The following is a 25,000-nucleotide window of genomic DNA, read 5'->3' as shown; positions in this document are numbered from 1 at the left end:
TCATTAATAGGCCACTGACGCGCTCTCTCCTGTGATATATATATGTATGTATGTATGTATGTATGTATGTATGTATGTATGTATGTATGTATGTATGTATGTATGTAAATATATGTATATGTGTGTATGCAATCAATATTTTTGATGTTCTACTGTTTTGATAATGATATTTTTTGTTGCATTAAATTTAATCAAGACAGCGTTTAAATCCAAACATGCCATGTCATGGTTGGTTCTTAGTGTGCCTAAAAAGTGTTCAGGGATGACACATTAATAGGCCACTGACGCACTCTCTCCTGTGTTTTAATGCTATTTTGACTAAAGCGCTAATTTTCTCAGTTCAAGACGGACAACATGATTGCCAAGGACCAGTGTAAGACTGTTAAGGAGGAATTTTGAACTCTGAAGCCTCCCAGACTAATCTATCAGAGTTCCAGGATGAACAATATAGAGCTGGGGAGTTTAATTAATGTTCATCATATTTATTTTTCAAATTCAAAGCCAAAAGGGCATCCAAGGTCATTGGAGACATTTTTAATACAGAACACTGAGTCAGATGAATCTCCCAGAATACAGATTTTTTATAAAACAATCAACCAACATGATGTAAATGAAACATACTACTTTGATGACAAATATCAACAACAAAACATTTATTGTCGGCAATAGTTTCAGGAGTGACGCAAATTTGTGCGGCTACTTGCAACCACATCGCAGGTGAAAACATGTAAAGTGTGGGGTCATTTCCTCTTATTCTTGTTAAAAACATGAATACCTTGCTCATTTTGCAAAGCAGATCATGTTTTATGACACTACATTCGTGCCGAGGGGGAATGTCAGACATCTGGAGGATGCGCTCTCAACTCGGTGAGATATTAGCTTGTGCCTTGCTAGCTAGCTAACAAGTGTGAGACTAAGTGGTGTGAAAAATAAATATAATTTTAGCCAAAGTCCGCCAGCTAAATCTTGTCTAAATCCATTCAAGTTCGTTTTATTTGTCAGGAACTTCAGGTGTAGACAGCGTTAATTTTGCGGTGCAAACAAGAAAGGCACAATAATAAATGTCAAACACAAAATTAGGTACTAATGCGTCGATATCATAAAATATTAAAAATACAATCTATTACAGGGGTCCCCAACCTTTTTTGCACCAGGGACTGGTTTAATGTAGGCATTATTTTCACGGGCCGGCCTTCCACGTGTGGCAGAAAGATATAGAAAATAAGTGCATGAATAATGAATACATGACAAAACTCACAATAACATTCAATTAGTGGGAGCCCCTGGCTTTTTCCCTTTGCAAAAAAGCTCTCCATATACTTTTGTTTTTTGCTCATTTTTGCTAATAGTAGGCTTTGTTTTGGATTTAGCATCTGATGAGTTCTCGGTGATACATCACATTCAAGGACAAGATCATGGATATATAAGAAAGCTAGAAATTCTTGACATTATTTCTAATAGATTTCTGTGGGTTACTATTTTATTTGTAAAAGTTATGTATTCATATTTTGTGCAATATTTCATACGTAAATACATCAGTTATTGCTAACTATTTATGTATTAGGTCAATGCGCAATAATAGCAGCACTTTAACTTACTAGGCCAAAAGAGATGTGTATTTTTTTCCTTCAGCACAATTATTATGTGCAACAATTTAGTACTTTTCCATTTGCCTTATGCACTTGAACTACTATGGTCACTTTGTTCCTGATCTACCCTGATCTTAGGTCATCAACCTAGCTCGATGGAACCTAGTTTTGGCTACGATTTGGTACCTTTACATTTTATATGTTTATTAATGTGCATTGTCCCATGTGACAAAGATGTAACAAATATATCAAATGGCGACTTCCTATCAGGTGTTTTATAATACATCTATGAACATGCTTATTGGTGTGTTGGTGGGACTGGCCAAAGTTAAGTAGGAGAAAATGCGGTCGGTTATAAATTATTTAATGTCTCTGTGCGGCCTGGTAGCAAATGCGTCACGGACCGGTGCCGGTCCCCGGACCGGTGGTTGGGGACCACTGATCTATTAGACAGCTAAAATTGTAAGAATTAATGATATATTGCTATACATGGAGTCTGACAAAGATCAAATTGTACTTGTAGTGTAAACAGTCAGCTGGAAAAAAAATCTGATTTGGGCCACTTTGACCTGCAGTCTAAGCGTCGTTATTTCCTTTTGAAGAAGTTAAATAGTTTTTATTTAAAAATGATAATTATTTCTGCTATTGTAACTGTTTTTTTTTTCTACATAAAAAAATTATGCTTTGTTTTTTTAGCACATTACCTGTCGTTTATTTTAAATGGACAAAAGATTATTAGCTTTTTATTTATTTATGTAACGGCGGAATGAGCAGCATAATTACTGTATAACTACATATTTATGAATTACGGTATTTTTCGGACTATAAGTCGCAGTTTTTTTTTCATAATTTGGCCGGCCGGGGGTGCGATTTATACTCTGGAGCGACTTATGTGGGAAATTATTAACACATTACCTTAAAATATTAAATAATATTATTTAGCTCATTCACGTAAGAGACTAGATGTATAAGATTCCATCAGATTTAGCGATTAGGAGTGACAGATTGTTTGGTAAACGTACAGCATGTTCTATATGTTATAGTTAATTGAATGACTCTTACCTTAATATGTTACGTTAACATACCAGGCACGTTCTCAGTTGGTTATTTATGCGTCATATAACATACACTTATTCAGCCTGTTGTTCACTATTCTTTATTTATTTTAAATTGCCTTTCAAATGTCTATTCTTGGTGTTGGGTTTTATCAAATAAATTTCCCCAAAAAATGCGACTTATACTCCAGTGCGACTCATACCGGTAAAGGTTTTTTTCCTTCTTTATTATGCATTTTCGGCCGGTGCGACTTATACTCCAGTGCGGCTTATACTCCGAAAAATACGGTAGTCATCTTTGTTGTTAGTAAGCACATGCCTAAAAATAGCTCAAGCTGAATTTTAAAGTTGATAGCTGAATTAGAGCCTCTGAATATGTGTACACTTTGTAGTCCGATTAGTCGACTAATCGTTAAGATAGTGGATGACGAGTTGACTATCAAAATAGTCAATAGTTGCGGCCCGATCTTCGTCTTTGCCACATATACACTTTGGTTAAATATACTGCAACTATAAAACATAAGTCTTGATAATAAATCACACTTAAAGGCTACGTTCACACTGCAGGGTAGGATGTCCTATAGCTGGGTTGCATTCACGTGACTTAGAAGCACATCCGAGTACTTCTGGGTTTCAGGCCATGGTCTCGAGCCCCATTAGGCTTCAGTTTATTTACCTGAATCAGTGCAGATTTGGACGTATTTTGAAAGGTTTACAGGCAAATATAAAAGCGATCAGGGAATTAAAAAAAAAAAAATAGATAGTGGGTTTTACACTCTTAAGAAAAATAGATTTTTAAAAGATTTGAACCATTTATCATCAAGACGTTACTGCTCGTGCGACCTCACTTCATTTGACCCTCAGACCTCACTTCATTTGACCCTCACAGTATTTAGAGAAGAAACGATTGGAAGCACATCATGTTTTTACATCTGGAGGGGTCCACAAATTAAACATTATTCCGTGAAAGACAAAATTGGACTTATTCGTACATCGCTAAGTAACGTACTTGATTGACATAAGGATTGTTGTGCTGCTGTGATCGTGATGCTCATGAGTAAAAGGATAAGTTTGTTTGCAGTTGATTTCCTGCTACAAATATTAGTCTCTCATCTGCAATTCATGTCTGCAGTTGTTTTATGGTGTGAAGTTCATATTTTGTCTCATTATTTAGCTGTATATGTCCCTGTTGTTCAGCAATGTTTGCGAGCGATATCAAGATTCAGTATATGCCGTTGAGCCTACGAAAGATTTATTAATCTAGTTTATTACTATTAAGGATAATTTCTTGATGCTAACGAATAGCACCAAAAACGCTAAAATGTGGTCATCCGTGTCGAATAAAGCCGTTGGCTTTCCTGCACAACAACAACAACAACTTAAGCTTTTAGTTTTTGTTATGAAAATAAAAAAATAAAAAAAAGGTTTATTTGGACCAACAAATGAAATATTTATTACTAGGACTTGACATGACGTTAGTTTACTTTCACAACGAGGTCGTCTTAGTTATATTTAGGCATAGAAACCACAAAAGAACACAAACTAATGCGATCTCTTGTCCTTTCTTTACGTTAGTTTTGCTTTCAAACACCACTAATATAGTAAAAAATAAACTTGATTGCATCACAGAAAGTCAAATGTTCAAACAATTTACAAAGTGATTGCTGCAGAGACAAGCGGGCCGATTGTATTCCAAAAGATGATCAAAGTGATTATTTTTAAGAGCCATTTCCTTTGACACACTTTCATTTTTTCGTGACTTTATTACCTTTATGAACCACTTCTTTTGGGACTCTATGAAAGCTCTTCGTATCTCTCTATTTGAACTACTGGTACACCCAAGAACAGAACAGCAATTCGGCATTTTCTGCTCAAACTTAACACTCACTCTCACCTGTTATAATGCTACGCTTAAGGTGGTTGACCGTCATGTGAATTAAGCCGCAAAGAAGAAAAACGGATATGATGTCATGTGCAACCCAGCTATTCAGATTTTTTTGTCAGATCTGATCTTTTTTTGTAATCGTTCACATTACAAAGAAAATGCGATGTCTAATGTGAATACAAATTGACCTTCATACAGACATGACATCACGTCACATGTGCTGTAGTGTTTACAGAAGTAAAAATGGCTCCAATTCTAGTTGGTCTCAGTCTTGGTGCATTTGTAGCAATTTCAAGTATTTTGTGCAAACAAAGTAAATATTTTATGAACCAAATAATTGCACGTAGAAGATAAAGAAAGAGGGCAAGTAGGGCTGGGCGATATGGCCTTTTATCAATATCTCGATATTTTTAGGCCATGTCACGATACACGATATATATCTCAATATTTTGCCTTAGCCTTGAATGAACACTTGATGCATATAATCACAGCAGTATGATGATTCTATGTGTCTACATTAAAACATTCTTGTTCATACTGCATTAATATATGCTTATTTTAAACTTTCATGCAGAGAGGGAAATCACAACTAAGTCATTTGACCAAAACTGTATTTAATAAACAGTTATTAAGCAGTGGCACAAACATTCATGTCATTTCCAAAACAGAAAGTGCAAGATTGTCAGAGACATTTTAAAACAAGCTATGAGTGCACTTTTGTGAATGATGTCACTAAGATGACATATCAAAACAACACTAAATTAAAGTGCACTTTTTGTACAGAACGCCACTACAATCGTTTAAAACAAATAAAGTGCACTTTTGTGCATGATGTCACACAAGATATTTCAATAAGAGTCAAATAAAAATGAGCTGCATAATAGGAAACCAAATAGTGTATGTCCTTCACTATGTGGTAGGTTCCTGCGGACGTTATCTCCTTCTGTTGTTGACTATTGTTTTCATACGGTGTTGATCTGCAAATAGTTGCTTCGGCATTTTGTGGGTCTGGCACCGAACAGAGATATTGACATGCGAGTTTCAAGCACTCTTCATTCTCTAGCGGGTGACTTTTCAAATGATGCTACACATTAGCAGTGGTGCTACGTTTTGTAGCAACGCTTTTGCTGCATAATTTTTTCAACATCTTCCTGCTTGAAGCCAAACCACAGCCAGACGATGGACCCCGTGCTGTTTTTTGGGAATTAATTCTTCCTTCATTTGTTACCAGATTCGCACCTTCTCTCTCTCGTATTACTACTCGCACCACACCGTTAGCATCACAGCTAATGTTACCATGTTGCTACCTGTCTGCTCCGCGGGAGCGTGTGACGTTGCACACGTGACATATGTAAGAAGGTGCGCTTGTTTTAAGTGTCTGTGAGAAGGAGAGACAAGAAAGAGTGGGAAACGCATGCAGTGTAATGCCTGCAGCTATAAGCAACTGTGTGAGAACGTATACTCGAATATCACGATATAGTCATTTTCTATATCGCACAGAGATAAACCTGCGATATATCGACTATATCGATATATCGCCCGGCCCTAAGGGCAAGCATGTTGGCTTTCGCAGTTTGTGGGACATTTGCTTCGACGTCTGCTCCGAAGAGCATGTAGGCGAGCAGTCAGAGACAGGAGTGGTCAAACACTGATGTGAGTTCCTAAAACATTATTTTCGCGTGTTTTCTGCTCATTTATCAACTATCTATTTTGGCGAATAATTATGACTCATTGCTTTTTGATGATGTACAGGTATTAGTGCGATGAATGTGGTCCGATTGTTCAGACTAGAGGTGAGGGAAATAATCGATTTTTTGATTAATTCTAATTTAGATATGGACGATTAAAACATTTATTGGTAAACGTCAATAATCGATAATCAATTCATTTATTGTAAATATTGTAATGCAGACCGTTTTTAAAATTTGGCTGACTGCAGTGAGCCACCTCACTGAGAGCCAACCAGCTTCTTAACTATAGAGCACTTATGTTCCAATTTTGCACAAATGTGATGTGAATTAAAGGCCTACTGAAACCCACTACTACCGACCACGCAGTCTGATAGTTTATATATCAATGATGAAATCTTAACATTGCAACACATGCCAATACGGCCGGGTTAACTTATAAAGTGCAATTTTAAATTTCCCCGCTAAACTTCCGGTTGAAAACATCTATGTATGATGACGTATGCGCGTGACGTCAATGGTTGAAACGGAAGTATTCCGACACCATTGTATCCAATACAAAAAGCTTGATTTTCATCGCAAAATTCCACAGTATTCTGGACATCTGTGTTGGTGAATCTTTTGCAATTTGTTTAATGAACAATGAAGACTGCAAAGAAGAAAGCTTTAGGTGGGATCGGTGTATTGGCGACTGGCTGCAGCAACACAACCAGGAGGACTTTGACTTGGATAGCAGACGCGATATCCGACGCTATCCGCCGACCGCATCTATGATCGGGTGAAACGCAGATGAGCACGGGTGTTGATGAGCAGATGAGGGCTGGCTGGTGTAGGTGGATAGCTAATGTTTTTAGCATAGCTCTGTGAGGTCCCGTTGCTAAGTTAGCTTCAATGGCTTCGTTAGCAACAGCATTGTTAAGCTTCGCCAGGCTGGAAAGCATTAACCGTGTAGTTACAGGTCCATGGTTTAATAGTATTTTTGATTTTCTGTCTATCCTTCCAGTCAGGGGTTTATTTCTTTGGTTTCTATCTGCAGTTAAGCCCGATGCTATCACGTTAGCTCCGTAGCTAAAGTGCTTCGCCGATGTATTGTCGTGGAGATAAAAGTCACTGTGAATGTCCATTTCGCGTTCTCGACTGTCATTTTCAAGAGGATATAGTATCCGAGGTGGTTTAAAATACAAATCCGTGATCCAGAATAGAAAAAGGAGAGAGTGTGGAATCCAATGAGCCAGCTTGTACCTAAGTTACGGTCAGAGCGAAAAAAGATGTGTCCTGCACTGCACTCTAGTCCTTCACTCTCACGTTCCTCATCCACAAATCTTTCATCCTGGCTCAAATTAATGGGGTAATCGTCGCTTTCTTGGTCCGAATCGCTCTCGCTGCTGGTGTAAACAATGGGGAAATGTGAGGAGCCTTTCAACCTGCAACCTGTGACGTCACGCTACTTCCGGTACAGGCAAGGCTTCTTTTATCAGCGACCAAAAGTTGTGAACTTTATCGTCTGTTCTCTACTAAATCCTTTCAGCAAAAATATGGCAATATCGCGAAATGATCAAGTATGACACATAGAATGGATCTGCTATCCCCGTTTAAATAAAAAAAATTCATTTCAGTAGGCCTTTAATTTAACTGTTTATTATTACACATGTACTATTTTTTTAAAGTTGCAAGTGATAAACGCTTATTTAGTGAAACAAAAATAATTGTAAAACTGCATCAATATACATAAATTAATGATGCATCAATAATTGATTTTTAATCAAATCATAGCTCCTGAATGGTAATCTTAATCGAATCGTTAGGTGCCCAAAGATTCCCACTTCTAGTTTAGACTGCAGTCGCATTGGATACATATCTGATTTATAGCCACATACGAAAGGGACCTGGGTCAGACTTGAAACATTTGAAATTGTACTGACCACATTGATATGAAAAAACCTGATACAGGTCTCATATGGGTAAACAAATCAGAATTGACCTGCATTGTGAACCAGGCCAAACTCTAGTCTACTAGTGAAACCACAAATCAATGCAAAAGGCCAAATTAAATATTGCCCATATTAGATTTAAAATATCCAAACATTCCTAACACACTTGTGACGTGTGTTCATTTATTTAGAATGCAAAATCTCTCTTGAAGGCATTGTTGACTTTGGAAACGGTACTTTTTTAAAATTTGAAATCCTTCAGGACAACATGTTGACTCGTGGTTAGCTATGTTTGCCTCAGAACAGGAAAATCTTGGTTTGAATTTCAGCTCAACCTCACCTCACTCTGTCTAGAGTTGTAGACTTGTGTGGGTTTACTCCAGTTTACTCAGGCAATCCAAAATCACACTTGTTAGGTCGATTGGATACTCTAAATTCCCCATGAGTGTGGATATTGTTTGTCTATTTGTTGCCTTATAATTGACGAGTTCAGAATGAGCGAATATTGAGCTCATCTGTGACCCTAAACAGGATAAAATAGGATACAGGATAAATACATCAATTTATCCATAAATGAATGAATTAATATCAAGTCAACATCCATCCATCCATTTTCTACCGCTTTTCCCTTTCGGGGTCACGGGGGGTGCTAAAGCCTATCTCAGCCCTGGACAAGTCGCCACCTCATCACAGGGCCAACGCAGATAGACAGACAACATTCACACTCACATTCACACACTAGGGCCAATTTAGTGTTGCCTATCAACCTATCCCCAGGTGCATGTCTTTGGAGGTGGGAGGAAGCCGGAGTACCCGGAGGGAACCCACGCAGTCACGGGGAGAGCATGCAAACTCCACACAGAAAGATCCCGAGCCCGGGATTGAACTCAGGACTACTCAGAACCTTCGTATTGTGAGGCACATGCACTAACCCCTGTTCCACCGTGCTGCCCTCAAGTCAACATAATATTGGTAAATATGTGAATTGTAATATGGCTTCATAGAAAGTCCCTTTTGTAACTTCATACTCGATGCATTTTTACATTGTTATCACAATCACTATTTCACTTGATTAATGTTGGTGGTATAGGCTGCCAAGACCAAGCTAGTTTTACCCACTGATGAGGAGCAACCAGGAGTTCAGTATCTTCTCAAATCGAATATGCAACTTCCATCCATCCATTTTCTACCGCTTGTTCATCAAGACATTTGCCAATTGTTAAAAAACCCCAGCAATTAATGAATATAGGTCTAGTCATTCCCTACAAATGAGCCTTCTTTAACTATTTACAGGCTTTATATGTTCATGTTTTTTTCTGCTGTAGATACACAGCTTCACTCACTCTTTTTCGAGCTCTAATGGTTAACTTTTGTAAAACGCCTTTACCTGTTCGGTTCATTTTGAAAGATCATTCGTGGAGCTCTAAAGAATGTGCCATCGATTTATGTGTACATTATAAACCGTTTTTGGCATTTTCCCAACAACTTAATACCAATGGAGGCTGGCCAAACTATTGATATCCTGATGTATCATTTTGTTATCTTTAACGTTACAGCATCAATATTGTTATGCAAGTGCACATGCGCACCCCAAGGATTTTGACTTTAAAGGGGAATTTACATTTTTTGAATTTTGCCTATCGTTCACAATCCTTATGAAAGACATGACAGATGTATACTGAACAAAAGTATAAACGCAACACTTTCGTTTTTGCTCCCATTTTTAATGAGTTGAACTCAAAGATCTAAAACTTTTACTGTATTCACAAAATACCTATTCCTCTCAAATATTGTTCAGTATATATAATATTGCTGATTAAACATGAGCATGATAATTGCAGAAGTGTGCCTTAGGCTGCCCACAATAAGGGGCCACTTTGAAATGTGCAGTTTTGCTTTATTGAGGGTCTGGGGGTGTGACCAGAAAATCAGCCAGTGTCTGTTGTGACTAGGGCTGGGCGATATATCGAATATACTCGATATATCGCGGGTTTGTGTCTGTGCGATATAGAAAATGACTATAGTTTCAACTACTTTGTTCATATTGTAATTTTTTGCGTTTCCGTCTGAGAACTATTTAGGGTAATCCTTCTTAGCACCATTTTTAATGATGGTATTTAGGATGACCCATGTTGTTCTGTTTTTATTTTGTTCTTGTTTAATAAATGACTAATATTATTTCCTACATGTTTGTAGTATGCTAGTTAGCTTGTTTGTATATGTTTTGTACCGGTACTTATTTTCTACCTCTGTGGATGATTGTGTTACAAATTTTCTACGTAATGTATTATTTTTGTTACCGCCATTTTTCAATCTCAGTGGATTGTTTTTCTTCTGCTGTTTCCATGGACAATGTTGTTGGCATTACCTTTTGTTAGCATTGTGTGTCCTGCATTTTCATTCCACATTGTTCATGCCGAATGCTCACCAATGTCATGGGGAGCTGATGATATCAAAGATGTAGTGTTTCAACAAAAGCAATCTCTAATTAACTTTGCCTGGACAGCTACTGATGGCTGATAGCAGTCTTGTTAGCATTAAATGGTACATCTCTTCTTTTGATATTGCTCACGCCAAAAGCTCACCGATGTTAAGTGTTATTGATGAGGCAGGAGTTGAAGATGAAGTGCTTTAAAAAGTTGTTCTGCAAAAAGTTGGCCAACTTTATTTTTGTATTGAAGATACAGTACCGCCAAGATTAGCCACTTCTGTTATGTTCACCCTTAGCCTGGAAATAGATGTCCCGCTTGGTGAAGAATATCTAACGATCGCTATGACATAACGGCAGAAAATAAGACAAATACTGCACTGTAATACACACAAGCCCAAAATAAGACTTAATTTAACCCCTAATTTAGGCCAAAATATCTATGATATGCTTTAATTTTCTTGTAATTCTATATTGTATGTATATCATTCCAATGTTTTCCTATATTAGGAGAGTGCCTCATACCACCCGAGACAGTAAAGTTATTTTATTTTCTATACAGCGCCAGCCCCCACAGCACAACAGAAGTCAGGTAGGGATACACTTCTTATAGACCTATACCTTGTGCTTTTATTAAACAATCTAAATAGCTGTATTATTTGCATTTTGGAGTCATTCTATTGGTTTTATTTATCATATACGAAAGGGGAGAAGCACTCACATTGCAGCTATTATATGACCTGGTTTCCCGATTTGTGTAACGTGTTTGTCAGAAATTGAACCCCACCATGGTTGTTTTCAGGGGATGCGCTAAAAATAGATGTTGCTGCACCCATTCAACTGGACAGACACACACACAAGAATTTGCATATGTCGATGGTGACAATATTTATATTCATGTAACACTGTAGGCATGTAAAGCCATAGACTGGCAACATTTTAAGTTAACATGTCTTTAAATCTTGACGGGTTTTCAAGAACAATTTTTACCTAAATTGTATGAATGTCAAATGGCAAGGTTTGCTTTTTAACTAGTAGCACTGGTGATACTAAATGGAAAAAAATTTGTAGCACATTTTTTTGTAGCACAGAAAAAAACTAGTAGCAATATGAAATGTCTTAAATATCACTACTGGTATTTTATTATTAACACTCAAACAAGGTACACATGTGCACTCATACATATAAACACAATGCCATCATAAGGCCTACTCTAACGCTCATTTGAACACAGAGAACATCCCGGAACTCTGCTAGCACTGTCGCTAACATGAGTGTAGGGCTGGGCGATATGGATCAAAACTCATATCCCAAAATAGTTTGGCCCATAAACTAACCCATAAATGGAAATATCCGTTGACGTAATTAAGTATCTCCACCATGCCTTCATATAACATTTTCAGGACTGAAGGGGATCCCAAATACACAAAAACATGTACCAACAAGTAAGAAAAGTAGGTTTTACATAATAGAATCCCAATTTAAGAGGTGTTTTGAGATAAGAAGAAAGAAAAAGCCTTGAAATTGATCTAAGAAAAGTCAATTATCTTCAACCTTCTTTAAAAAACATTTAGATATGCTCAATTCTTCAGCTAAAAAACCCACAAAAGAACAAAATGTGAAATAAAGTGCCCTGGTTTAAGAGGATGTGTTTATACACCAGCAGCAACATGAAAATAATTGACCTTTAACAATAAACATTATTATACGACATACACATAGGCTCCAGCACCCCCCGTGACCCTGAAAGGGACAAGCGGTAGAAAATGGATGGATACACACAAAGATTTTGCTGCTGCTCACTGCTCCCCTCACCTCCCAGGGGGTGAGGATGATGGGTCAAATGCAGAGGATAATCTCACCACACCTAGTGTGTGTGTGACAATCATTGGTACTAGAGATGTCCGATAATGGCTTTTTTGCCGATATTCCGATATTGTCCAACTCTTAATTACCGATTCCGATATCAACCGATACCGATGTATATATATACAGTCGTGGAATTAACACATTATTATGCCTAATTTTGTTGTGATGCCCCGCTGGATGCATTAAACAATGTAACAAGGTTTTCCAAAATAAATCAACTCAAGTTATGGAAACAAATGCCAACATGGCACTGCCATATTTATTATTGAAGTCACAAAGTGCATTATTTTTTTTAACATGCCTCAAAACAGCAGCTTGGAATTTGGGACATGCTCTCCCTGAGAGAGCATGAGGAGGTTGAGGTGGGCGGGGTTGAGGGGGGGGGGGTATATTGTAGCGTCCCAGAAGAGTTAGTGCTGCAAGGGGTTCTGGGTATTTGTTTTGTTGTTTTACGGTGTGGATGTTCTCCCGAAATGTGTTTGTCATTCTTGTTTGAAGTGGGTTCACAGTGTGGCGCATATTTGTAACAGTGTTAAAGTTGTTCATACGGTCACCCTCAGTGTGACCTGTATGGCTGTTGACCAAGTATGCCTTGCATTCACTTGTGTGTGTGAAAAGCCGTAGATATTGTGTGATTGGGCTGGCACGCAAAGGCAGTGTTTTTAAGGTTTATGGCGCTCTGTACTTCTCCCTACGTCCGTGTACCACTCCGTACAGCGGCGTTTTAAAAAGTCATACATTTTACTTTTTGAAACCGATACTGATAATTTCCGATATTACATTTTCAAGCATTTATCGGCCGATAATATCGGCAGTCCAATATTATCGGACATCTCTAATTGGTACTTTAACTTTAACTTTAAGCCAGGAACACCAACTTGCCAACTGCTTCATGATGCTGTGTGACAGGCTGTGTTCTGAAAATTACTTTGAAAAAGTCATTAATTATAGTTACTTGTTACTTTACCAAAAATGTTATTAAATTACTAATGGAATTACTCTTTAATAAATGTAATTAATTACTAGGTAAAGTAATTTACTTAAACTTCAAATATCTGGCATAATGCAGTTATAAGTTTCAGTGTGTGTCTGTGTGTGCCTTTTAAAAAGACGGTGCCTTTTGTCTTGTGGCGTGTGACGTCAGCGAGTTCATGCAGACTTGAGCTGTTTTGTAGGGTACAGCAGCAGTTTGATGGCTCTGACGGCAGCTCTTTTGAATCCTTCACTGTTTTTTGTTACCTCTGTCTAATAAATAGATTAAATGTGCTTCCATGGCTGCATGTTCTTGTCAACAAAAGGGTGGCACATTTTTCACTTTTTCACTTCATATTTTAACAATCAACCAATCGTAGTTTACTTGTATAGCCCTTAATCACAAATGTCTCAAAGGGCTGCACAAGCCACATTGACATATTTGGCTCAGGTCCCACATCAGGGTAAGAAAAAAATCTAAACCCAATGGGAACAACGTGAAACCCTGGATTCGGTCCGGTTGAATTTTTAATCGTTTTTTGTTTTAATTTGAGACGTGTATATTTTGTCTTTAGAATGTGTCGCGAGCCAATAAGAATGAAGCTGCGGGCCGCACTTTGGACACCCCTCTGTTAAACATTTGTTCTGTGACCCTCAGGTTCACATCTTTAAAACGAACTGCATTCAAAAATTTGTTTTTTCCACACTCACAAAATATTTAGATAATGGAATTGGCTCCAGCCCCCCCGTGACCCTGAGAGGGACAAGTGGTAGCAAATGGATGGATGGATGGCATCCCTACTCAAAAAAAACATTGTATTTGACTTGTTGAAAGCTGCAGAGACCCTGACTACAAAATAAGTAATACAAGTTTGAATGATTTGTGCTTGCATCTTATCAGATCAATATTGGTTTTGACCAATATTCAAAGCTGTTATATACGTATCAGAAGTGAAAAACTTGTATCAGGACACCGCCAAACATTTACCTTGCTCCTTTGAGCTGCTTTTGCGTCAAACACACCATCAGCAGCGTCTTCATGAATAACTTGTTCACCAATTAGATATTATTTTGGTGTCCTTGGACCCTTTCTTCAGTATGGTGTAGACTATGCTCGAACAGTTTGGACTTTAGAGCAAACAAAATCTGCCATTTTTACCCAAAATTTTCATCCGTGGTATATTTCTACCACAGTAGTGAATCAAAGAACATAATAACCATCAATATGCAAGGGTAATATTTAAATTAGACATATGATGAATTTAATCTACATTTAACACACTTCTTGTGATTTGGATAGAATGTATTGAATATACTTTGGTGTAATTTATGCGCAAATTTTGCTCCAGACTACAGTCACTTTTAGAACATTTTGTGTATTGAGGCGTTCTCGTTAGATTGCAATTGAAGGCATCCACGTCCCACCCTCTCCTAAAGTGTAAAAACTAGGGATGTCCGATAATGGCTTTTTGCCGATATCCGATATTCCGAAATTGTCCAACTCTTTAATTACCGATACCGATATCAACCGATACCGATATATACAGTCGTGGAATTAACACATTATTATGCCTAATTTGGACAACCAGGTATGGTGAAGATAAGGTCATTTAAAAAAAATAAAATAAAGTAAAATAAGATAAATAAATTAAAAACATTTTCTTGAATAAAATAGACAGTAAAACGATGTAAAAACAGTTATATAGAAACTAGTAATTAATGTAAAAGAGTAAAATTAACTGTTAAAGGTTAGTACTATTAGTGGACCAGCAGCACGCACAATCATGTGTGCTTACGGACTGTATCCCTTGCAGACTGTATTGATATATATTGATATATAATGTAGGAACCAGAATATTAATAACAGAAAGAAACAACCCTTTTGTGTGAATGAGTCTGAATGAGTGTAAATGGGGGAGGGAGGTTTTTTGGGTTGGTGCACTAATTGTAAGTGTATCTTGTGTTTTTTATGTTGATTTAATAAAAAAAACTAATAAAAAAAACGATAGCGATAATAAAAAAAACGATACCGATAATTTCCGATATTACAATTTAAAGCATTTATCGGCCAATAATATCGGCAGGCCGATATTATCGGACATCTCTATTTAAAAACATATCTTCTGGAAATGTACAATTAAATATACAAGGTGTCCCAAAGAATATAATATTTCGCAGGCCAATAATTTTGGCTATTTTTGTTGAAATAACCTCAAATTTTCACAGAATGTATAGAAGCATATCAAGATTTGGTCTCTGTCAGAATCAGAATCAGAAGTACTTAATCAATCCCCCCTCTTCCCGAATCACTTCTACACTGGATAATCTTACCAGAGACAAGCTACAGCGTTTTTGGCAAGAGCTCAACTACCAACTTGATGTGTGTCGTGTCACAGTTGGTGCACATATTGAACACTTATGAAACTGGTTTCAGAATAAATTTATGATGTTCATCACCTTAACTGTTCAATTTTATTGAGCTATACATGCTTTTAAAATTATGTCAAATATTTTGGGACGCCCTGCATGTCTTGAAGATGAATGTCAGCACTATTTTTTTTATGTCAGTCAAACAGTATATAGATTTGCTGTTCACAACACATCTGCCCACTGTCAGTACAATGTATAAAAAAAGCTTACTGCATGTCGCACTTCAGTGATATTGTGGACATGCCAAGATAATATGAAAGTAATTCTTTATTGTACATTTTCCTGTGTTTTGTCTAAACAAGTTGTAATGTTGCAATTGCATTCTTTTTTCCTCTTGAGTTTAACAGCTAATCCAACACTGGAGGCTCTAGGCATCGGCACAAGAGAGCAGAGCAGAGACAGCCTGGCAGAAAGCATGTAGTCTATGAGCAATAGTTACATTAGTACAAATGTCAATCTATGACATCACAAATGGCCTACTGTCAAGACAATACTGCAAAAACAGCATTCAAAGGCATCCAAAACTGCATGAAAGCTCACGCCCACATGCATGAACCTTATGATTTGACGCTTTGGCATTGTTTAAAACGAGTATCTTAACATTTTAACATTTACAAGTCAGAAAAGAGGAAAATCATCTTAAAATTATTTACAAACAGTCACCATTTTTTGATTGGCCACTTATTGAAAGTTTATAGATTTTTAAACCAACCAATCTTAAAGACGCAACAGATCTGAACTGAAAAAGTTGAGTAACACAATTTCCATGTTTTTTATTCATGCCAGATTTTTTTGTACTTCACTTGTAGGGCATGGAAAAAATCACAAGGATGCCGCATCAGTACGAGCCACACATCCAATTCCTGCTGCCTGCGGGATCTACTATTTTGAAGTCAAAATTGTCAGTAAAGGTCGAGATGGGTAAGTAAACACCTTTTATTATATATCATCTTTAGTGCATTTTCCTACTTGTCTGTTGAGTCCCTTTGTGTTTTACATTTACACTACCGTTCAAAAGTTTGGGGTCACATTGAAATGTCCTTATTTTTGAAGGAAAAGCACTGTACTTTTCAATGAAGATAACTTTAAACTAGTCTTAACTTTAAAGAAATACACTCTATACATTGCTAATGTGGTAAATGACTATTCTAGCTGCAAATGTCTGGTTTTTGGTGCAATATCTACATAGGTGTATAGAGGCCCATTTCCAGCAACTATCACTCCAGTGTTCTAATGGTACAATGTGTTTGCTCATTGGCTCAGAAGGCTAATTGATGATTAGAAAACCCTTGTGCAATCATGTTCACACATCTGAAAACAGTTTAGCTCGTTACAGAAGCTACAAAACTGACCTTCCTTTGAGCAGATTGAGTTTCTGGAGCATCACATTTGTGGGGTCAATTAAACGCTCAAAATGGCCAGAAAAAGAGAACTTTCACCTGAAACTCGACAGTCTATTCTTGTTCTTAGAAATGAAGGCTATTCCACAAAATTGTTTGGGTGACCCCAAACTTTTGAACGGTAGTGAATTTCCTGTAAATGTCTCAAAATACAAGTCTTGGTAAGAAAGACAATTGTTATTTGAAATACATTTCAGAAGCCTTGGTATTGTAAAAAAAAAAGTTGGTTAAATTACAAATGTTTATCAAAATAATCAAATAGCATTCTCCACAATTGGCTACTATGGTGACCTGGAAGTGCAAACTATTCCATAAAACAAATTACAATTACAGATAACAAATTAACAATAGACAAAACACTTTACAATTTTAGAAAACACAAAAAAAAGACAAAACCCTTTTACAATTTCATAAAACAATAAAAACAAAAGCCCTAACAGCTTACAAATTGAGAAAACGAATTAACATAAGACGAAAGAAACACACACACAAAAAAAGACAAAACAACTTATAAATACCGGAAAGGGAATGTCCCAAGTCACAGATTGACAGCTAAATCGACCAATCATTTTGTCCATATCCGCTGAGTCTTTACTTCCTCATTCAGCACTCTGCGGACATTAACAAAATGATTGGCTTATTTAGCTGTCAATCTGGGATTTGGGACATACCCTTTCCAGTTTTTTTACGAAACAAACTATTTCAGACAATACAACAGAAGCGGAACCTACTTACAATTAAAGAAACCGGAAAGGGAATGACTAAACCTGGACTAACAGGAATGATGTTTCATTTCAAGGTTGGTAATGGCGGTCACCAATGAAAAGTCACATATTGACTTTTGGATACAAAATAGTCCAGCATATGGATGTTTCTAAACCAGGGATTTGTGAAGTTGTGTTTACTATTTGCTATTGTTTGCTTTGCAGTTAAGTGTTTTTTTACTGTACATTTTAAGTGGTATAGACAAGTAAACATTATTATCACTGTTAAGTACGTACCTAAGTGTTTAGCCAGTATTACAAAAAATAATTTAAAGTATTTAAAATTGGAATGAATGAATGGCGCGGGGGCGTTCAAGCTCCTCCGTTACTCCGCTCGCCATGACCACGCTGTGTGTGGACTGAACGTGCATGCGAACAACCTTTTTGTTTTGTTTTATGTATCAAACCGCGGATCACGTGTGTGCCTCCCCTTCCCGTACCCACACCCAGACACACACACACACACGGCTCTTTTCTTCTCTCTGGCTTGTGACAGGGGAAGATTTAGAAGAACGACACTGCGCAGCGCATCTGTTTCTACCCGATACTACATAAAAAATAACGTAAAATAACGCAGTAACGCATCATGTAGTAACGGTAACTGAGTTACTGAATATAAAAAAATAACGCGTTAGATTACTAGTTACCGCCGAAACTAACGGCGTTACAGTAACGCGTTAGTCCCAACACTGGTGGTAAGTAGTAGATTTTCATTGGGCACTCCTCACAGTGTTTCCCACACATTCATTTATTTGTGGCGGCCCGCCACGAAAGAATTACGTCCGCCACAAATAGATTTTTATTTTTATCTTTTTATTTTTTTATTTAAAAAAAAAAAAAAAAAGTATTTTATTTTTTTGTCCTGTTCAGCTTCTCAGGCAAATCATATAGTTGATGTAGATGCCCATATAGGCTGTTCAGATTTACTTTACAAAAGAGAAGTGTAGGATACTTCTCTTGTTGCCTTATTTGTATTTGACCACTACTGTTTTCTGTTTATTTGTTACTGACTGTGGCAGGACACCTCTGCCTCTGTTTCACTTTATGTTGCTGGTAAATAATATGGTTGTAGTAGTAGGCCAAAGTTAAATTATTTAGTTTGCACTAATTAAAGGGGCAGAGCTTTAAGAGACATTTTGGCTTTTATATTTTATAAGATATATTTTTTGTAAGAACCACAATTAATAAATATATTTCAGTGAATAACTTATTGTTCAAATCTGTATATAAATATGTACATAAAGTGTTGTAATTATATTGTAAAATGGATGGATGGATGGATGGACGTTTAAAACAAAACTGTTATTATTAATTAGTAAGTATAAATTTTTTGAGCCTTTTTCGAGAAAATCATATCATTGTAGTAAATTATGCAAATTACTCGATGATGTCATGGTGACCACGCCCATAGCCACGCCCCCACCGCCACAGGTATCTTGGCAGTTTATGGGAAACACTGCCTCATCATGGACATGATGCTGTTTTGGAAGGGCAGATCCTATGACTGTTCCACAGTCTCACACACTCATCCAAGTCCCTCTGTATAACATCACCAAAACAATATCTCTATAGATATGGATGCAATGACTTTCGCTGAAGTATACAGCATATCTGAGGTTAGAAAATAGCTCCATGACTGAAACACATGACTGAAGAATAACACTTAAAAAAAGGTAAAGGTTACTTATAAATTATTTTTTAATGGGCAGTGGGAACTTACCTTCCCTTTCTGAATATTGACCACCAGGACTCAATTCGCTGGTTGGTTGTGGATGAACGATACATGTGGCTGGATACTCCAGAGAAATAGTGGTGGTGTAGGGTACACTGAATTGCAGGCATGGTTTTGTTCCCTGTACCACAATCCCTTCCTATTCACCAAGGTACCTCACACTTGACAGGAAATAGTGAGCTATCACAGCTGGATTATTGTTTGTTGGTCCACATGCAAGCCACAATACTTAACGTAAAAATCCATCAATGCACCCGACAGGGCCAAATCGAATGGCTTCAGTTAATCATAACCATCAGCATACCACAAAAAAATGTATCCCACAGAGTGATATGTTTTTCTTACACATCCTCAAGCATTAAGCTCCTGGAGCAAAGTCATCACATTATCCCTCTTTACTCACAAATTGTACTTTTGTTTGAGTACCTGCCACATCGTACGGTAACCAAACAGCTGCCCAGGTCCCTGAAGTTCCAATCAAATTGCCCGAATGATAGCATTTGTAAAAGAGTAATCCTTTCTTCGATAAAACCTGGCCTCATTCAGTTTGCCTTTTAGAGACCTCAAGCTAATGTTTACGCCATGTAAACATGGTATCATGTCAACGATTACACCGTACGAGTGTCCTGCATTAAAATATGTAATACATTGCTGTGATACACCTGGTTCTTCCATCTGCTTCATGTTCTTTAAACACTGCAGTGACCGACCACATGAGCAACAAAATTGTGTCTAGCGGCTCATATGTTTTCCACAATATTGGCAAAACATCTCAAAGGCGGCCATTATCCACCTTGAAATGAAGCGCTCAAAACCTCACCTCCTGTCAGTCCGGGTTTGGTCATTCCCTTTCCGGTTGAGTTAATTGTAAATTGGTTCGGCTTCTTATGTAGAGTTTTATGAAATTGTAAGTTGTTTCATAAAGAAACGGGAAAGGGAATGTCCCCAATCACAGATTGACAAGTCAGCCACTCATTTTGTTCATGTTCGCACAGTGCCGAATGAGGAAGTAAAGACTCAGCGGATCTGGACTAAATGATTGGTTGATTTAGCTGTCAATCTGCGATTTGGGACATTCCCTTTTCAGTTTATAAAATGTAAGTTGTTTTGTCTTTTCTGAAATTGTAAAGTGTTATGTCTTGTGTTTTTTTTTTTCTAAAATTGTAAAGTCTTTTGTTTTTATGTTTTATGAAATTGGGAAGTTTTTTATCTTTTGTTATTTAGTTTTTTGTAATTGTAATTGTTTTCCTGAAATGTTAGTGTTTTGCTCTTCCAGGCCACCGTAAGTTACTGAGATATGCAGTCATGGGAAATGTCCGCGAAAACTCGGAAATCTGCGTTTTTAAACATTTCTTCAAAAATATCACTTCCGCTTTTTTTTAATGAGTTATCAAAATACGATCTCAACAAAATTTGCTCTCCTCAGCTGCAAGTACTGTGCTCGCTGTTCTTCTTGCCTTAACACTGCATTGAGTTAGAGGACGGGTAGACGATCAGGGACACCGAAACAAGCGCACTAGTTTGCAAAGTTGGCATGATCTAGCTAGCTTATTTGTTGTTGCCTTCGTTCTATCTCTCCGAACCACAACATTGACAGCCATCTACTATGCTGCTAATCATATTCGGATGATTACAATCCGAACACTGCTAGTTGTAAACCAGTTGTAGTTCTAGAGTATTTATTAGGAGCCAACAAGAAGGTATATTTTTGACTTGACGGATCTAAACAGAGGTTGCAACACCGGAAGTATGTTACCCGAGGGTGGATGTCTACAGGATATCGTTGCCATATAAGAAACTTTTTCTGAGTTCTTTGCATGCATGTTATAGAATTTGGCATTACATTTTACCCAAAAGGGACAAGTGGTAGAAAATGGATGGATGGATATATTATCTACTAAAAAAACTGAAACATTTTGTGGTACTTTACATGGGACATGTAAGTGTCAAAAAGAAAGCCTAAAGAGGTCAGTAGATGAGAATAAATCTAAAGGTAAAATAGAGTGTAGAAATGCACCCAATTACAATAAATTAATCTCGATTTTCAACACTTTCTTTCAGGGCCCGCATGCCATCACTTTGTGACAATTATTCTCTTTTTTAGGTCTGCCTCCCCCAATTGTTGTGAATCTTAGAATACTACCAGTGGCCATCCATGAAAATACATATTGTAAAAAAGCACATTTATTGCTTAATGCATTATCTGAACAGCTAAAGCTGTTATCCATGTATTTTGTGATTTTTTTTTTCTTCTGTTTTTCTGCATCCCCAGAAAAAAGTGTTTTTGGATCAACTTGTCTAAAATAATAGAATAGCTGATAGACCCTCTGAAATAGTTCACACTTTAGAGGCATAAAAGAAGGTCAGAAACAATATTATGTTAATTAAAAATGCTTTTGCTGCCTATTTGATCCTGGGCATCAAATATTACTTTTTTTAAGAACACGGTAAAAACTGGTCAAAAAGGTTAATGGTGTGACATGAATATGTGTATGTAGATGCTTACATACAATCGCACCAGAAGCATTGATAATTAAAATGTTCTTTTTTTGCAATCCAGCTACATGGGAATCGGCTTGTCTGCTCAGGGGGTCAACATGAACAGACTTCCTGGTGAGTAACAAGTGATTGATATTTTTCTTGGTAAATTATATACTTTTGCTGTCATAACAATGCTTCTTGCCTGTAACTTTTAGATGAGTGGTTCTTAAACTTTTTTCACAAGGTACCACCTCAGGAAAAAAAAAAATGGCTGTCCAAGTACCACCATAATGACCAATATTTAATACTGTAGTGTAGTAGGCCTACGTGTTCAGTAAAAACAAGGCAAATGTTTAATTTAACCAGTATATTTGATATTCGTCTAACATCGATTTAAAAGGTAATTGATTGATTTTATCAAAACGAGAAAAGAAAATATCGCCTCTAAAGAACGACAGAAAAGTTGTTTTTAGCATTTTTAGATGAATTAAAACATAAAATTTATGCAAGTCTGTAGCCCATCTGTGACATCATCTCCTGGCGCCATAACTCGTCAAAACAAGTATGGCAAATACGACAGCGTTTTGTTCAGGAGAGAACACTAATGCTAATACAAATAATAACAGAAGAAATGAACAAATTAAAAAGATGGTTTGACAAAAACAGACTATCCTCAGTAAAACTAAAATAATGCTGTTCAGTAACAGTAGAAGGGAAAGTCAAACACAAATGCAAATAGACGGAATAGAAATTGAAAGAGTAAATGAAACCAAATTCTAGGTATAAGGATTAATGATAAAATGAACTGGAAATCGCATATTTAAAATATGCAACATGAAGTGGCAAGAAACACGTCAATAATGAACAAAACTAAACATGCATTGGACCAAAAATCACTCCATATTCTCTACTGCTCGCTAGTGTTACCATATCTGAGTTATTGTGCAGAAATATGGGGAAATAACTACAAAAGTACACTTCATTCATTAACCGTGTTACAGAAAATATCAGTTAGTTTAATACATAATGTTGGATATAGAGAAAATACACCCCCTTTTATTTATTGAATCAAACATTGTAATTCAACGACTTGGTGCATTTGCAAACAGCTAAAATTATGCACAAAGCAAACTATCACCTGCTACCCAAGAGAATACAACAATTCTTCTCAACAAAAGAGGAGAAATATAATCTTAGAGGAAAATGAATTTTAAAACATTTGTATGCATGTACCACACTTAAGACCTTCAGTATATCAGTATGTGGAGTTAAATTATGGAATGGATTAAGCAAAGAAATCAAACAATGTACTAAAATGATCCAATTCAAGAAACTCTTCAAACTTAAAGTGTTTACAAAGTACAAAGAAGAAGAACCATGATAAACATTATACATTTATTTAATTCATTTTCTCGATAATCATATTTATTTCACCATATGAAATATGACTTAGTTCACTAATTATTTATTTATACATTTTTAATGTTATTACTTGGAGTATATTGAGAATAAATTGAGAACAAAATGAACAAAAGTGTTAGCAACTGCTATGTAAAGGAAAAGGGGTAGGATTAAATAAGCTCTGCTTCTTCCTACTCCTTTTCGAACATGTTGTATAAAGACACTGGAAATTGTGATGTATCATTTTGTATGCATGCATGTTCCAAATAAACTCAAACTCAACTACAGGAAGAGAAGGAACCAAACGAAAAATGAATAAGCCTTAAGGATAAGCCTCCATTGTGTGGAAACAGACATAGATGTTCTTAATAAGTCGCTCATTGTCGTATATGTAAAATATAATGGCAGCATGACTAATTTCTCGAACCACCTATGGACACACGCTGACCGCACAGCAAAGCAGCATTCATGGAGAAGCAGCACAAAGTAGGATTTGGTTGCACTTTCTGTTTTAAGAAATATTTCTGCCCTGCTGTTTATTAAAATGGGAGTAGTGTAACAGTTTGAGTATTTGTTGACTAGTCATGTCTGAGTGTTGGCGCAAGGATGATGTCTTAGAGGTGTGATGATGTGAGTTGAATAAACGCAGTCAGCACGCTCGCTTCAAAAGAGTACAAGTTCCTTTCTTTCTGTCTTTTAAAATAATGCTTTGAACACCCTAAACCTCTGATGCTAGTAAATAGCTCATTTAACCTGAACAGATTTAGTTGTACTTAATGTTTTACATTAATTGTGTATTTGTATTATTTATATGTCAGAAAACAAAAGTAGAAGTAAGAGGTAAACCTACTGGTAATTCAATCTAAAGATATGTTAGTTGTACTTTATTTTTTATATTAATATTGCATTATTTCATGTTGAAAAACAAAATAAAAAGTACCAGGTAAATCTACTCTTAAAATGTTGTTTATTCTACTTTTATTGAACCTTTCTTGAATGTTGAAAATGAGAGCAGAAAAGGTTTCCTCTTGTAAATTCAACCTAAAGTGATGGTTGCACTTTATTCAAATAACATAGGAATGCATTGGCCATTAATTGCTGTTTACTTGCTTGTTTGTATCCATACATTCTTTATATCTAATTCCCTTACAAGAAATAACAGGTGCATGTGTGCATATGTGTGTGTGTGCGTGTATGTGTTGTGTGTGTGTGTGTGTATGTGTTGTGTGTGTGTGTGTGTGTGTATATATATATATATATATATATATATATATATATATATATATATATATATATATATATATATATATATATATATATATATATATACATATGTATATATATATATATATATATATATATATATATATATATA

At 36.4% G+C, this 25,000-nt stretch overlaps 1 protein-coding gene across 2 annotated transcripts in view; it reads left to right on the top strand.

Annotated features, from left to right (window-relative positions):
* Window positions 1-25,000, top strand: part of LOC133641991 (ran-binding protein 10) — a 58,040-nt gene that overhangs the window by 5,679 nt on the left and 27,361 nt on the right. For both annotated transcript variants that reach the window (XM_062036165.1, XM_062036166.1), the window contains exons 2-3: window positions 16,657-16,768; window positions 22,304-22,356. In XM_062036165.1, coding sequence (XP_061892149.1) covers window positions 16,657-16,768; window positions 22,304-22,356 — 165 coding nt within the window. The remainder of the gene's footprint in view (window positions 1-16,656; window positions 16,769-22,303; window positions 22,357-25,000) is intronic.

The sequence above is a fragment of the Entelurus aequoreus genome, linkage group LG24 (genome assembly GCF_033978785.1).
Source record: "Entelurus aequoreus isolate RoL-2023_Sb linkage group LG24, RoL_Eaeq_v1.1, whole genome shotgun sequence".
In the NCBI taxonomy this organism is placed as follows: Eukaryota; Metazoa; Chordata; class Actinopteri; order Syngnathiformes; family Syngnathidae; genus Entelurus; species Entelurus aequoreus.
This window is presented reverse-complemented; position numbering and strand designations above follow the sequence as displayed.